At 50.8% G+C, this 15,706-nt stretch overlaps 1 protein-coding gene across 2 annotated transcripts in view; it reads right to left on the bottom strand.

The window, feature by feature from the left end:
- GALNT17 (polypeptide N-acetylgalactosaminyltransferase 17) overlaps positions 1-13,686 on the bottom strand; it is a 454,995-nt gene extending 441,309 nt beyond the window's left edge. For both annotated transcript variants that reach the window (XM_046667386.1, XM_046667384.1), the window contains exon 1: positions 13,449-13,686. In XM_046667386.1, coding sequence (XP_046523342.1) covers positions 13,449-13,686 — 238 coding nt within the window. The remainder of the gene's footprint in view (positions 1-13,448) is intronic.
- Positions 13,687-15,706: the final 2,020 nt, after the last annotated feature.

Here is a 15,706-nt window from a genome sequence, read left to right on the forward strand (position 1 = left end):
CAGCATTCTCCTATTTACAGCACTCTTCAAGGTATTCTACAAATACCATGTTGCATATTCTTTATCATACCTATAGGAGCAGCTGCTGGTTTCCAGATGGGTAAACTGGGGCTCAGCAACATTATGTGAGTTTCCCAAAATCCAAGCTTTGGCTTGGCTTTGTTAAGTAGCCAAAAAGAAGCTTAAGACTCCATCTATCTAACTCACAAACTCACGCTCAGGCCATTGTATGGCCCTCCCTGGGGGTCAGCTGGTTAGGGAGGTAGCTGGTGTGGCCAGGGTTGCATCTCTGGCTCCTGTCTAGAACTCAGTGCTGTCGAACTTTCTCTCCTGAAGATCAGGCTTTCAAAAGAAGCATCCCTGAGAGGTATCCAGGAACTTACATTCAAATGGAAATGTGCACCATTAACACCAGATCCTTTCTTGTGGGGAAGAGGAAGGAAAGACCTGGACCCCCCGGGGCCTGGGGTTTTCAGAGGCCAGGAGAGGGAGCTGGAGCACACACCGAGTAGTGACGCTGAGGGGACCACAAACCCTTCACTGGCTGCAGTTTGCCAAGCTGAGATCCGAGCAAGAAGGATGAGGACGAAAAAATTAGGGCAGTCTACTCCTCCCCACGGGTGTCCGTCTACAAGCTACTGAGGAGCAGTAAAAGAAAGGAGTTGAATTCAAACCACCCATTAGTAACTACTGTTTAGCTTTTGTTTTCTCCACAAACTGCTTTGTACAAGCAAACACAGCCTGAGGGTTCTTATATCTTCCTGAGTGTTCACCTTCAGCTAATGAAGGAAAAGAAAAAGCTCTTGAAAAGATATTTCATGAGATTTGTGTATTTTAATATTAGTTCCAGCCCCTTTCTTCAAATCTCCTGGAATCATTTCAATGGCAGGAAGATGGGTAAGCAGAAAAAGGAACTGAAGTGGATTTTAGAACAACTTGGCAAATTAGCCAAGTTTTTAACATCATTAAAGAGCTCTTAAATATTCTTCCCTGAACTCCATTTTTATCCTGTGAATGCATTTCAGTAATTGCTCTAAAGGAAATTGTGAAACTTTGGCACAAACATAAATGTTTGCATGATTTAAAATGCAGTGGCAGCAAAGATCATGATTTCTTTAATTGCTAATTCTTAAACTAACCTTTTCAGTTTGTCTAATCTTGAAAAATGCCAGCTCCTATCAGCAGAAGCTGTTACAAAGACAATGCATATATTATTTAGTTGTTTATAATTGCAAACAATTTAGCTATATTTCAGTACTTATCCCTCAGCTCCAACATGGAGCATAAGTAGGGGATGATTCTAACCATTCCGTCATTCTGTACATAGAACATGGGACTCTGAGAAACAAGACTATTTTCTTAAAGCCAACAGCAGACAAGGGAGATGGCCTAGAACTAGACGGTTTTCCATCCAACCACCTTACCCCATCCCACTTACTGTTTAGCTCAATCAGTATTTGCTGATCATATTAATCAAGGACAGAGACCTAGAGTAGACAGACTGGCCTGTCACTGAGGGAGACTAGTGTTCCAGCCCAGCCTAAATGAATTAGTCAGAATAATTAATACTAGCTGCTGTAACAGATAAGCTCCAAGATCTCCATGGCTTAATACAATGGCCCAATGCCCAAAGACATCACTAGAGAGCCCGGGAGGGCTATGCTCCGCCCATGCAGTCATTCAGGGACTGAGGACCCTCTTATCTTATAGGCCACCAAGAGGTGGACTTCAAGGCACTACTGAAAGGTAAAGAGAGAAGACATGGAAGACCCCACAGAAGATTCTGTGGGCCAGGCTTGATGGTGACACAGATCACTTCCACTCATCTTCTAGAACTCAGTCACATGGCCTCACCAAACCGCAGGGGAGGCTGAAGATTAGCACTGTGCCCAAGAGGAAAAGAAAATTCCTTGGTGAACACTAGCATCACCTCTGCGACCCCAACTAGAGACAATGGTAGCCTGATGTCAACCCTCCTAATCCAGACCCTGATCTGGTATAAATGGTACCATAAAAAAGACTTGCTCCTGCCTTCTAGGAACTCCAAACTAAAGCTCTACATTGCACACTAAAACCCAGGTCTCTGGCATAGATTAGGAAGGTGAACAGGAATGAGAAGAAGGGTGTGCTGGAGACAAATGGCTTACCTTCTGAACACAAGGGAACCACACTGACCATCTGCATCAGCTCATGTTGACGCACGACCTCTGAAGCTCCACACACACTCCTAGTGTGCAGACTCTCAGTGGACAGCATGGCTCCTAGTCACGGCTTGGTATCCATTAAAAAAATGACCGTCACAAGATTACAATGATCGTGCCCAATTAAAGACACCATGATACCAATAAGATGGAGCTCCAATTATAGGGAGGGCACAGGGCAGAAGCCAAGAACAAAGCGTGCCCGAGGCCTGCTGAGAGTTGCCCAAACGAGGAAGAAATTAACAATGTGCACTTGTCAGCACTCTTGTTGTGCTAATTTCCTTGCAAATATAAGCAAAGCCTTTTAATTAACTTAATATCAATTTCACTTTTCTCACATTTTGTTCTAATTATGGGCTGGATTTAAAGCTCACACAGTATAATTTAGAGCCCTAGAATTAACAGCCTTACAACTTTACACACTACTAACTGCTAAACTTGAGGGAAGGAAGGTTCCCTGCCACCATCGTGTCATTTCATCCCCATGCTTGCCCCTCTGCAGTCCCTGGACTAACCGCCAACACTGATGAGATGGAGCCCTATACCCACGAGTGCTGACTTCACAAAGGAAGACATAGGAAGGCAGCTGGTGGGTGTCTGTTTGGGGTCAGTCTCAGCCTATGGATAGTGATGCTATCAGCTAGAAATGCCTGGGGGCACTCACCTGAGACCTACTGCCTATGGCGAGCCCCCACAGACACTTCCCCCACCAGAGCCAATAGTAAGGCTGGATGGGCTCTTGTGGTTCTTACCATGACTACAAGGCGCATCTCAGCAACAACCATCAGAGAACTTTGAAAGAACAAGGTTTATTACTCACAGGTCTTGGAGGGTTCACAGCATGCCTGGGGCCACACAGTGACGGGGTAAAGAGAGAGAGAGGGCAGACCTGGGGTTCTCCCTTTACTGGGGTTGACCCTGGGGGACCTAGGATTTCACCAGTTCACTCTTGATCGGCAAATTTAAAACACCTTCCCCTTATAGTGAGGGGAAGGAAGAGCAGGGTCACTGATGAGGGCAGTTACCTAGGTCACCCAGGGCTTTCTAAAAGGAGAAGTTCATAGGTCGGGCAGCCTAGCTCCTTATCTAGTTGTGTAGCTGCCAATATGTTTACTCAAGATGGATGTCTCTGAAATGAATGCCTCAGCAATCAAAAACTTAACATCAAGCACTTACAATATGATTAAAAAAAAAAAGCTTATTGTCAGGCAGTAACAATTATAACTATACTGCAGTGTCTCTAGACAACATTTCTTTCTCTGAGTTTCAGCTTCTTCGTATGTAAAATGGGTATAAATTATAAGTAGGGTTGATGTAGAATTAAGTAAAACAAACACTTGGTATGTATTAGATGCTCAATAAAAATACTGTGCATAGTAAACTATGGTATACACATGTATGGACAAATACCATATATTGTATTTCATCAAATCTCAGATGCCTTCAACTGTAAGGTGCACTATTTTTATGTGCCTGTAAGGGAAAAAAATGCTACCAATTAAACCATGACACACCATTGATCGTAAAATGAATCTCAATTTCAGAGATGTAAAAATGTGCATCTTAGCACTAAAATATGGTTATATACGGTAGTTTCAATCCACGAGATTTCACCTTCAAGTCAAATCCAAGTTAACCAGAATGCCCAAGGACTGGAGTATTCTAGCTAATTGAATTTCTAGTTAGCAAAGAGTCTTGCTTCATCTTAACATTCACTGAAAATGCATTGGGGGTGTAAAGGGGATGGCAGGCACTGTGGATTCCCAATGCAAATACCATTCTTTCTCTCTTCTTTTGCCTCCACCGTACTTACTTTCTTTCTCTGGAAAGCAACTATTCTGTTGAAGCAAGGTCGGTCATGTGACCATTTTCTTGCTCACATGTGGGAGTCTGCCAGGGAGACTTCTGAAAAAAGATTTTCTTTCCTGATTAAACAATAGCAGTAGATGTGGCCAGTGGTACAGCACTTCTTACTTGATACAAAAATGCAATGACCAGAACTACAGCAGCCATCTTGTAACCATGAAGGAAAGACCAAAAGAAATAAAATGAGCTATGGCATTATGATGTTATCATGATGACCTCATGATGCCAAACCAACGCTAGCTACCACTACTTCTGGGCTTAAGAGAGAACAAGTTACTTGCTGATGAATGAATGCCTAAATGACATAGAGAGGGATGTTTAAAAATGAATAAAATCTCTTCTCTTGAAAACGATTGGGTCAGACCATGTAAACAATTCATTATAATACAAGGCAGAGATAAACAACGTGAAAAAGCAGACCCATGCAGAACATCATAAGAGCCCAGAAGAAGAGACAATTAATTCTGACCAGGCGGCAGGACAGGTTTCAGGGAATAAACGGCTTCTGAATTGGTCCTTAGAGAACGCATGAGATTCTAATAAGATGGAGGGAGGGGTGTTATTCATAATCTGAGAGTTAAATGACCCTGAAGTCACTTAGCTCTCACTGACACATGCATACACTTTGGTCCCTAGAAACAGTGGAATTAGAACGCAGATTATGTTGAGGTACTTTCTCCTTGGTTTCTGACAAATAGTGAAACACAATTCCATAGATTTTTCTGTATTTCTCAATCAACATGCAAGCTCATCTGTCTTACATGCACACCTTTCCCAACCACCTCAACCTTCTACTGCATCCTCCAACACTCAGAGTCCACCATTAACAGAAATCCTTCTATTTTCTTCTTACCTGAATATTCTCCATTTCTTCTCGCTCTAGCTGAAACATGGACGTCCCCCCTCCATCCTCTTAAAAAAATAAAGTCCCTGCTCTTTAATGCTCATGATCTACTAATCTTCTCCCCTTCCTTCATGGAATTAGAATGCAGTCCCCTGACTGCTAGTTCAGGGCTCCCTCTCCCAGGGAGGTGGAACACCTGACAAGCCACGTACAACCATCAGACACCCCTCAGTAAACACTAATCACACAATTAGCCATTGCGTCTGAGCTGGGATGGAAGGAGGCTCCTGTGGAACCCTGCTCCCGATTAACTGTCAGCACGCTCGTGTGTTGGTGTCTGGACATGGCCGCCTGTAATTATGGCAGCAGTTTATTACTCATGCATGGCAAGGCTGAGGCTCTGCAGTTAGCAATGACAGGGACATTATTAAAAGGGAAACCTTCTCTATCAGTGGCTAAGCCAATTGTCATCCACATGTCAGAACAGTCTAAAGACCTGTGAGGAGCAATAACAAAGGCAGAGGAAGGTTTTCCAACCAAGTGAGTCTTGCATTTTTTTTAAGGGCTGCAGGCATCAGGAAAGGAGGCGGGTGGAGGGAAGGAGACTTCCCTGTTGAGGGAGAGCAATTTATCTGCTTCTTTGTGGCTCCTGTCCCCCTGGTCAAAGGCCACCCCCTGGGAAGTTGGCTCCCCTGAACTTCTGGGCTCCATCTTCCGGTCCCTTCAGCAGATGCTGAAGAAGCTCGTCCTGCCCCTGCAACATGGCACTCCAGCTGAATCCAAAAGCGGCAGGAGGACACAGATGCCTGGCTGCGGCCTCAGAAGGCAGACCCACGGGGAGTGCTGTTGCAGCAGCCACAGCTGGGACAAAGCCTGGGTGCAGGGGGTGGCTGCAGCGGCAGCTGGAGTGGAATGGGCTTCTGTGTCATCTGAGAGCAGCACGCAGGGAGGGGTGGGAGGAGATTGGGTTTGGAGCAGAGCCTCCCATCCCTCCTCATCACCATGGCCTTCCACAGAATCGCCCGCCTCACTTCCTCTTCTGCTTGGGAAGGTATGGGGAACAGAAAGAGAGACCTATCATCGGGTGCTGGACAAGCTAAGGGCCCAGCTCAGACTGCAGAGCATGCAACACAAGGGTGCCAACCCCTGCCATGGCAGGACTTTCCTGGGGAATAAGCTGATTCGGACTTAGGGAGTCACTGGGTGGACAGAGCAAAGGACACAGAGATGAGGACCCTGGAGGAGCTGGCAAGGGAACTCCCGACAGGCTCACCACGGGAGGGGCTGTCCAGGCTGGATATGGCAGGATGGAGCCACAGGGAGCTAGAGAAAGGGGTGTGGTTGGGGGGAAGAGTGGGCCTCAGTGAAGTGACAGCAATGGAGGGGGAGCAAGTTCTAGAGGAGCACTCAGTTCAATGCTCCCGAAGGCTGATTCAGATTTTCTAAAGAGAGCAATTCCAGGTGCTGACTCTCAGCTCAGGGTGTGGCCAAGGAGGGGGCTCCAAAAGGAGGTGCACCTGAAATCACTGAAGTTGAAGGGCTGGTTGAGTCCTGAATCACAGGCATGCCTGGGCCCCTGACGCCAGCATCTCACACCCACTCCTGGATTCTAATCCACTTTCCTGCCTATTCGTGTGTACACTGAACCTGAACACAACATCAACTCCCTTACATCACCACAGTGACCTGGTCACCCGATGGCTCCCCACATCTATGGAATTAAGTCCAAACCAGTCTGGGACTTGAAGCGACCCCCTACCTGGTCCTCCAACCAGACTCCAATGCACCAGTGAGCTCCCACCACACGGCCCCCTTATGTCCCCGCACACGTTTCTGTCTCTACATGGTTCCCCTTGCCAGTCCACCCTGAGGATTCCCAGTCCTGGGCCTGACCATCTTCTATGATTTGCTTCCACATCAGGTCCCCAGGTGGTCTCACTACCTGTGTCCTATGGTCCATGTGTCAAAACGTCTGAGTTCTCTTGTTCAAGTTCAACACTCATCGATTAAGGACCTACTGTGTGCCAGTTTAAGCCTCACCACTTCCATGTTCATTCTAATATTCTTCAGGGATCTAGTGTGAACCTGGTAACACTACAAACACACCTTTCCAACAAGACCACCACCGTCTAGGAGGCAGGATGTCTGCACCTCTGGGTCTCCCGGTATCTGGCCCCCACCCAGCAGAGAGGAAGTGCTCACTAATACGTGTGAACAACATGTTCTGTGATGGGATTTAACAAGTAGAGGCTGCCATCTCTTCTCCTAGGCCTCAAAAGTGATCACCCAAAGGCACCATCGTTATAAGGAAGCAGAAGAGGGGGGAGAAAGAAAGAAGAAGGAAGAAGGAAACAGAGATAAACAGCGGAAGAGAGAAGGACCCCAAGTTAATTCAAAGAGCCCATCCAAGGCAGAGAGAAAAGGACCTCCTCATCCCCCTCGAGACTGACATCGCAGACACCCACGACCACACTCTGCCACCAAGCATTGCCACATGTTCACACACTCACGCCAGAAATATTTGCTATGCACCCACTGTGGGCCAGTGCCATTCTCAGCATCAGGGACATGACGGGGAACAGGCAAGCCAGGTCCCTTCCTTCCAAGAGTTCGCCTTCTCTCAGCTGCCATGCATCGGGCCTTGCTGCTCGTGCTGAACATTTTGAATCCCGATTCATCCTGACTTATAAGAAGCCCATTTCACAGCTGAGAGGTGAAGTGATCTGCCCAAGGTCACACAGCTAGTAAGTGACAGAACCAGAAATCAAACCTAGTCTGTCTGACACCCAAGGGAACACCATTTCTGCCAATACCATGTTCTTAAAGACCCAGAGGTTGTCTAATCTTAGGGCGTTTCTTCATTTGACGTGGGCCCCACTGTGCCCACATGCCTTCTTCCCTTTGTCACGCTGAGCTCTAATTACCAAGCCTCCTTCCTGTCCACAAAGGACACTCCCGATTTGGCAACGGCAAAGGTCAGGGGGTTGGATTTCTTCCTGGAGAATGACACTGGCGTTCTCTCCTCACTACCTCTGGGCTGGGCAGGCAGCAGCTGCCCCCGCTGGCAGGGTGCCTGTCCCACACAAGGGCCAACACAGATGTGCCTGCATCTGAGGGCCGTCCAAGAACCAGGGTCCCCATCTCTCCAGGAGGGGCTGGCCTTCCACACACCTGGGCCCCTGCCTGCCTCAAGGCCCGGCTGAAAGCCTGCATGCAGCGCACGAAGGCTCACACTGCCCTGGTTTCCTCCTGATGCTCAGTGCAGTGACTGACTTCAATGTGAACATTTGCCCTCTCTTCTCTCCCCCTTACCTCCTCCCCGCAGGCAATACTGGTACCAGCCGGCTCTGAAAGCTATGTCTATGCTAGCACGTTTATATCTCGTCAGGAAAGAAGAAACAGCTCCAGGCCAGCTCTGGCATCCATGAAGAGATGCTTTCCAAACACCATCCCCCCCTTTCTGACCCCACCTTGGAGGCTACAGAGAAAACTCTACCTCTGTCCCTCGGCGCCAGCTCACTTTCCCCATCTGGGGCTTTGACTTACGTGTCAGGCCAGGCGGGCTGCACTGGGGTCATCTGGGAATGTGTTGGTTTGCTGCAGTCCAGACTCCAGCTTTGCCTGTGTGGCTTGGGGGCAGGACTAGGATAGGCAATTTGGACTTCTCTCCATCGCCACGAAGATTTTCAATTTTCTTCAAGCAACTCTGCTTCTATTCAATATCCTTCTGAAATCTAAATCTGGCACCTAACCTGAATCGACTGCATTTCCTCTGACGACAGAGCTGCCCTAGGCTTACTGGACAAAGCAACGACATGTGCCCTTCGGATTCACTGCACAGGAACTCTGATGAGAGACTGGACCACCAGCCAGAGCGCAGGGCTCACATGGGGCAAAGGAAACACCACATCCCTCCACCATCCTCACTCTGACTCATCAGGGGGTGCCGTACTGGGGAAAAGTACCTTGGTATTGAGGAATCTTGGCTCTGTCCTTCACTGGCTGTGTCATCCTGGCTAAGTCACACAGTATCTCTATTTCTCACCTTTCTTGGCTCAAAACTGAGAGAAACAAATAACTTCCTCAAAAGGTGACAGAAAGTCAAAAGCATGTACAGAGTTACATGAGAATTCTAGCAAGAAATCTGTCTGTCCCCAGGACCATTTTCCTAATGCTAATACAAAAGCACCATGCCACCATTTTTAAAAATATTTTAACACTATTATTTTCTTCTGTATAATGTTTTTAGATTTTCTAAATTTTCTACAGTAAATATGAAAGAACTTTATTCTACAAAATAAAGGAATATAAACCATATTCATGTTATAAAATCGACATTCAAAGAAAATATACTGAAACGTGCTGGTCCCTAACCTGGCCAACTGCTACACTTCCAAGCTCCACCGAAGGCTCTGGTCCCCTTCAGTCAGGAGAGTGAAGGACCAGAGCAGCCTCAAGATGGCAGAGACAGATGGCTTCCTCACACTCAGTCTCCCCAGCTAAGTCCTTCCAGCTCCTTCCTCTCACTACATCCACCCAAGCCAATCCAGCCTTTACAGTGTGGAGGTTATGTCCTCTGTGGCTATCATTTACCTCCTACAGCTAGCTCCCATCCAGCAAACCTTAGGTGCCTACCTTAGACGCAAGGTGCTGTGGCAGATGCTGAAGGATGAAGGTGGTATAAAAAGTCCAAAATATGGATCAAGCCCTTAAAAAAACCTACAGTCCTGGATTCAAAGGATAAACCCATGGAGGCACAAGAATATAAGACATGAGTGCAAAGGGTCACCGACAACTAAGCCCCAAGCAACTGTATGGCCTGGCACAATCTCCCCACCCCCAGGTGGTGACTGTGAGCCAAGCTTTAAAGGATAGATAAATGCAGAAAGGGGGCGAGGAGAGCAAACCAGGACAACCAGCACTTCTCGAAGACTGGGGTGGAAATGTAGAGGCTTCAATCCTAAGGCAAATGCAGGATATTTCAGCAAGTAGATCAGTCCAGCTCCAGGAGGCAGAGGGCACTGGGCAAGGGTGGGGACCTGGGAGATGCCAGTTGAGGCTGGCTGGGGCAGGCCCTGACTGTCAGCCACCAAGCTGGACCATGATTCCTTAGGAAACAGGGAGCCCCTGGAAGGTCTGGGGCCCTTTGGAAGAGATGCTTTCCACTCAGAGAACTGGGGCCACGCCTGCTGGTGAGAGACAGGCAATCAGTTAAGGCGTACTGCCGCAATAGTCAGGGGTCAGCAGTGGGACCTAACGGAAAGACTGGACAAGCAGATGCACGAGACAGTATGGAGGGACAAACCTAACCCATTTGTGTGTGCTTTCTCCTCCATACCAGCAGCTCCACTTTCTCTCAAAGTGTCTTTTTCAGCCTGTATTAAGAAAAACAAAACAACTGTTTTTCAAAAGGCAGGATTCAGGACCTTCGCACAGAGAGTTTTAGCAGAGAGGCTGGTTCTGAGGAAGTCTGAGTCATCCCTTGCCCCCCTAGCCCAGGGGCCTGCTCTCAGGACACCCAAGGAACTCTGCTTCAGAAGTGAGAAAGCACTAGGGACGGGTGTGCTCACAGCCAGGGGGAGGTGGGCCCTCCACAAGTCCCTCCCGCTGCAACCTCTTAAGAGGCCACAGGAAAGGGCTGAGAAATCTGAGCAGCTCCCACTTTGTACCTGAGGGGTTGGACCCAAGTGGCCTTGTTCCTACTGTATGCCCAGTGCCCAGCTCTCACAGGACCCCCATTAATTCCTGAGGAAGAAAGAATGCCAAGGTCAAGGTTTCCTTCTCCTCCTTCAGTAGCAATGGATGGAGACAGGCTGCAGAGCAAGAGGGCATAAGAATCCAGGTCCCATCGCCCAGGCTCTGGGAGCCCTCTCCCTCCGCCACCCTCCCGCTGCAGCAGGTGGCCCAGCAGGCCTGGTGCATCGTGGGACACGCATCTCCCAAAACAAGCACAGGCAAAGACAAGTGCTCGGGGTGGGGTGGGGAGGGGAAGGGTCCTCTCCATTTCGACTTTCCCTGCCCTCTTCCTCCAGGCTTAACGTCACTACAAATCACTCAGCAGCCAGAAGGATAACACCTGCCTAGGTGCAGACTGAATTCCTGGCTAACCCTGGACAAGGTCTCAACCCAGCCTTCCTCCAGCTCCTCCTCAGAGGCTGCAAGTCAAGGAAACAGCCTTCCCACCCCACAGCGTCCCACCCAACCAGTCCTGAGTGCTGGCCACCCCCACGCCCCCAGGGAACTGCTCACATGGCAGAAGAGCATGCACAGAAAGAAGCCAGACCCCCAGCCCTTCTGAAGCAAGCTCTTGACTTCTCAGAAGTCCCAACCACCTGGCGTAGGCAGTAGAGTAGAGGGCAGTGAGCCACAGTCCAGGCCACAAGCTTGTCAGAGATGCAGTCCTGGGCCCCCACTGAATCCGAGACTCTGGGGGTGGGGCCTCAAGATCTGTGTCTTGACAGGCCCTCCATGTGACTCTGATGCACGCCAAAGAGTGAAACAGCCTGATGCAGCAGCTAGGAGCCTCAATTCTGGAAGCAGACTGTCCAGGTTCAGTCCCAGCTCTCCCACCCCCTAGGTGAGGGACTGGGAGCAAGTGACTTCGGGGGAAGCATCAGCACCCATCTCCGAGGGCAGCCGTAAAAACTATACCAGTCCCTGCATGTGCGTGGCACTTAGTAAATACCATTTAGAATTTTATTATTCCTATTTGGGGCATTGGGGGTCATGGCTAAATGATATTTAGTTTCCCAACTGAAATTATTACTAAAATGACTTGTGTCCCTGAGCACAGTGAGGGAACCCAGACTATCTTGTACTCTCTCTTTTCAGTCCTATGGGTATATCTACAGCAGGTATCTGTGGAGAATAAGGCCCACCCCATAAGCTTCTAATTCCTCTAGAAACCAACTGTGGGCTTTTGTTTCATTCTGTGCCTTGGTTTCTTGACACTCGAGAGAAGAGCTTCCTCATGACCTCGCAGGCTACACCCAAAGCCAGGCCACACTGTATGCAAGGAGTCAGTGGGCCTGCAGGTTCCCACTACAGGTACAAGTTCAAGACATCCCCTGGATACTTGTTGAATGACATCAAGAAGACCAAGGGGCCCTTTCAGAGGGTACTCAGAGATCTGACCACATCCCACCCAGAAGGGATCAGTGGACAGCAGGAACAGAACAGTCTGGTGCCATCTGGCTCCCTGCCACCGGGCCAGTCTCTCACTTAACTGCAGGGAAGACAGCAGAGTTGGGTCTCCCTAATGTAGAACCAGACACAGGTATAGGTCTGTATTTTCAGCTCCACATATTTCTCTTGTCATCAAACTTAATGCTCCTTATAATTAGGAGGAGACAGTAGATATAAGAGGTCAAGTACACAGGTCACCCAGACATGAGGTTCTGACTCCAGATTCTGCCATTAACTAGTAGCAGGACCCTGGGGAACTCTGTTAACCTCTCCAAGCCTCCTTTTCTCATCTCTGATCCGGGGATGGAATGGAACTCCCTGGACTGATGTGAACACTCAATTAGATAATGCGCTTATACCATCTTTGCACAATGTCTGGCACACAGCAAGAATTCCACCAGTTCTTTTTACCATTATTTTATGATTATCTGTAGTTCTGGAACTACCATGAGAACAGGAGTTAGAAGCCCAGGAAGGAGGCAACAGCCTTGGATCTGCCTTGGACACCAGCCATAAGGACCCTGGAGAGCTGCCTGGACTCAAGTAGGCAATACTCACTCTGACCTTGGGGACAGCAAGTGTCCAATGACCTGTCAGTCCCTGGACCAGATGTGATCAGGGCATATAAAGTCTCTTCTCCTGAAAGACTGAGAAGAACATTTTAGAAGAGATAGATTCTAGCAACTGTCATGGCTTGGCACACCTCGCTTTGCTACACTCTGTAACAATCTGCTTCTCCAGCCCACCACGAACTTTAACAATTGCCCTTAGGCAGCTCTCAGGGAGAAATCCGGTGTGTTTCTAATAGCAGCCTCCACCAAGATGGCAGGAAGAGAGGAGTCCTCATTATTAGCTGTGCAACCCGCCTCAGAGAGAGATGACATATTCATCCAACTTACTACCGAAGCGCATTAGCTCCAGACCTGAGGCCTTGACTTTGCAGCCCTTTAAGCCCGCCACTGTCCCTCCCTGTCCGACCCACCAAACGCTAAGCTGTAAGAGCTATTTCCTCTAAGTCGGCCTGTGCCACCAGTACCATTCGGCGGCGCGACTAGTTTCTGCACTTGGGCTGGAACCGCCAGGTAATGAACCCTGCACGCGGGGACGGAGAGCCAGCTGTACTGACATGCTTCCATGATAAAAGCAAACTTACAGCTGGGGCACAGAAAAGAAGCAGGTAGTTCTTTCCAGCAGCCCTGGCCTTCTGGCCAAGACGGGGCAGGGAGAGTAAGAGCAAGCGCGCGGGAGCAGGGAAGTGCCGGCTCCCCGGCAAGGTGCGCAGAGCTCCCGGAGCTTACCCGGTGCCCAGCCCGCCCTCGCCGAGCCCCAGGGGCACTGGCGCGCGTCCTTACCATTCAGTTGCCGGTAGACGATGTCCTCGAGCAGCGAAAGGCGCTTCAGGACCGCATCCTGGATGGGGCTGGCGCTGTGCGCACTGAGGTTGGCCGCCTCGGCGCGCGGCCGAATCTCGTGGAAGGCTTCTCCGCTGCGCACCGCGATGGGCCGGCACTTGGCCAGGAAGAGCACGAAGCCGGCCACTGCGATCAAGTTCAACACCAGCAGCACTTTGACTCTTCTCAGTGAAGCCATCAAACACGTCCGGCCGGCCCTCGCCCCGGACCCGCGCCCCCTCGGGCTCCGGCGAGGCGCGGGGCAGCCGAGGGCCGTGCAAGCCTCACACTCCGGACGGCCGGAGAGGATCCCAGCCGCTCCTGGTCCCACAGCGCGGATGCTCGGGCAGCGGAAATGGATGGAGGGACGAAGTGGTTAAGGGGAGAGCAAAATCCCTCGCATGGAAGTCTTCGGTCTGTAGAAGTGCTCCTGGAGATGCCTGTTCAGTCCACGGCGCGCGGCCCCTTCCAGGCGCCTCGGCTTCTTGACGAAGGGCCCGGGGCCAGGGAGGTCTCTCCTCTGCACCAGCAAGTGTTCCGCCGCTGGACCTCGGGCCGCCGGGAGCGGGGCTGCGGGCGCAGCGGACCTCTGGGGCCCACCGGCCGGCAGGCGGGGCTGCCCCGGCGCCGCGGCGAGAGCGGCGCGCAGGTGCCGGACTCAGGGTTCGCCGCCCGCGCGCGGCGTCTCGGGCCGCACAGCCACCACCCTAGTCCGCAGGCAGCCGTCGCGGGCCGTGGTCTTCAGCCAAGGACCTGTTCCCCGGGGCGTGCGCCTTTGTTCCCCTCACCAACTCGCTCCATCACTCTGGGCAAAGGGAAAGCCCGTGCCCGGCGCCCGCATCCTCGCGGCTCCGCAGTCACACTCAAGTGTCACTCTCAAACTGGGGGCAGCACTAAGGGGCGAGCGAAGGGGCAGAGCGCGACGTCCTCTCCGCCCCTCGCGCAGGGGGACACCCCACCGCGCGCCAAACTCACCAGCGCGCACGGTGTCGTGGGCTCCCGGACACGTTCCAAGTCCCAACCCCACGCAATGAGCCTTCAGGGCCTGCGGGTCACACTGGCCTCTCTCAGAGCTGGCGCGTCGGGAGGCTGGCCGGAAGGAGGAGTCGGATCTGAAAAGTCACAGCACTTCTCTACCCGCCTCCAAAAACGTCGCGGGGAGCGCGCGCGCCGGCGCACCCTCGGCTCTCCAGAACAGGCAGCGCGGCTCGTCCCGCGCCCCAAGGAGCCAAACGCCGAGTCTCCTAATTAGCAGACGCAGTGATAACGCCGCTGCGGCACCGAGAGCCCACAGAGCCCCGGGGCTGGAGAGCCCAGAGGGGACGCGCAGGTGGCGGCAGAGGGCGGGGCGCGGCCCGAGGGGACCGTTTGCTGCGCCAGCTCCTCCGCCGCCGCCCCTAGCCACCCGTCTCCGCGCGAGCCTGTCGGCCGCCGCCGCCCGCAGGCTGCCGGGCGCACAGCTCCCCGGCTCGCTGGTCGTGCGCGCGCACCCGGAAAGGGTGGAGGCGCCGGGAGAGTAGGGACCGCGAGGGATGGGGGCAGTCAAGTCATGTTGGTTGCTGCTCGCGTCGGAGAGACCCTTTGGTTCTCAGCACTCCCGGAGCGGGCGGGTTCGTTCCGTCCTGGTTGGCGATGAAGACATCCCTTTCTGTGTGTTCGCAGCTCCGCTTTGCGTGGCCAGGAATGGCTAGAGGGAAAATCTGGCCTGGAGACTTGGATTCTGTTACTTTGGGAGCCAGGCCGGGAGTTCGTGGGCTGGGTGGGTTCTCTCCGTGTGAAATTTGTAACTGTGCAAGTCATACTTTCTGGGTCCACCCGTACCTCTGTACGCATTTTATTATAAGAAGCATATTTTGGCTACTGGATTTCCACTATCTCTTCCTCTTCCCGAAGCTAGGAACTTGAAATGCTGCAATTCAAAGCCGGTTGTTGATCCATTTAATTCCATGGGCCTAAAAAAGAAACTAGGCTGCCAACTAATAAAGATGGGGCAGTGAAGCCCAATGAATCTGGTAGTTTCCGCCTCGTCGTCATTTCAATCTTATTAACTTTCTTGGGTTTTGTTTGTTTTATGTTGCTTCTTTATTTTAAATATTGATTTTTAACATAGAAAAGTGCATTAAAAAAACAGTCTTTTCATTTCATCCCTTGGAACTCTCTCCTTGGGTTCAATATCATCTTTATGGTTTTTCTCTTGTATAATGTACAAGAAAGTGAAT

This window comes from Equus quagga, chromosome 7 (assembly GCF_021613505.1).
Source record: "Equus quagga isolate Etosha38 chromosome 7, UCLA_HA_Equagga_1.0, whole genome shotgun sequence".
Classification (NCBI taxonomy): Eukaryota; Metazoa; Chordata; class Mammalia; order Perissodactyla; family Equidae; genus Equus; species Equus quagga.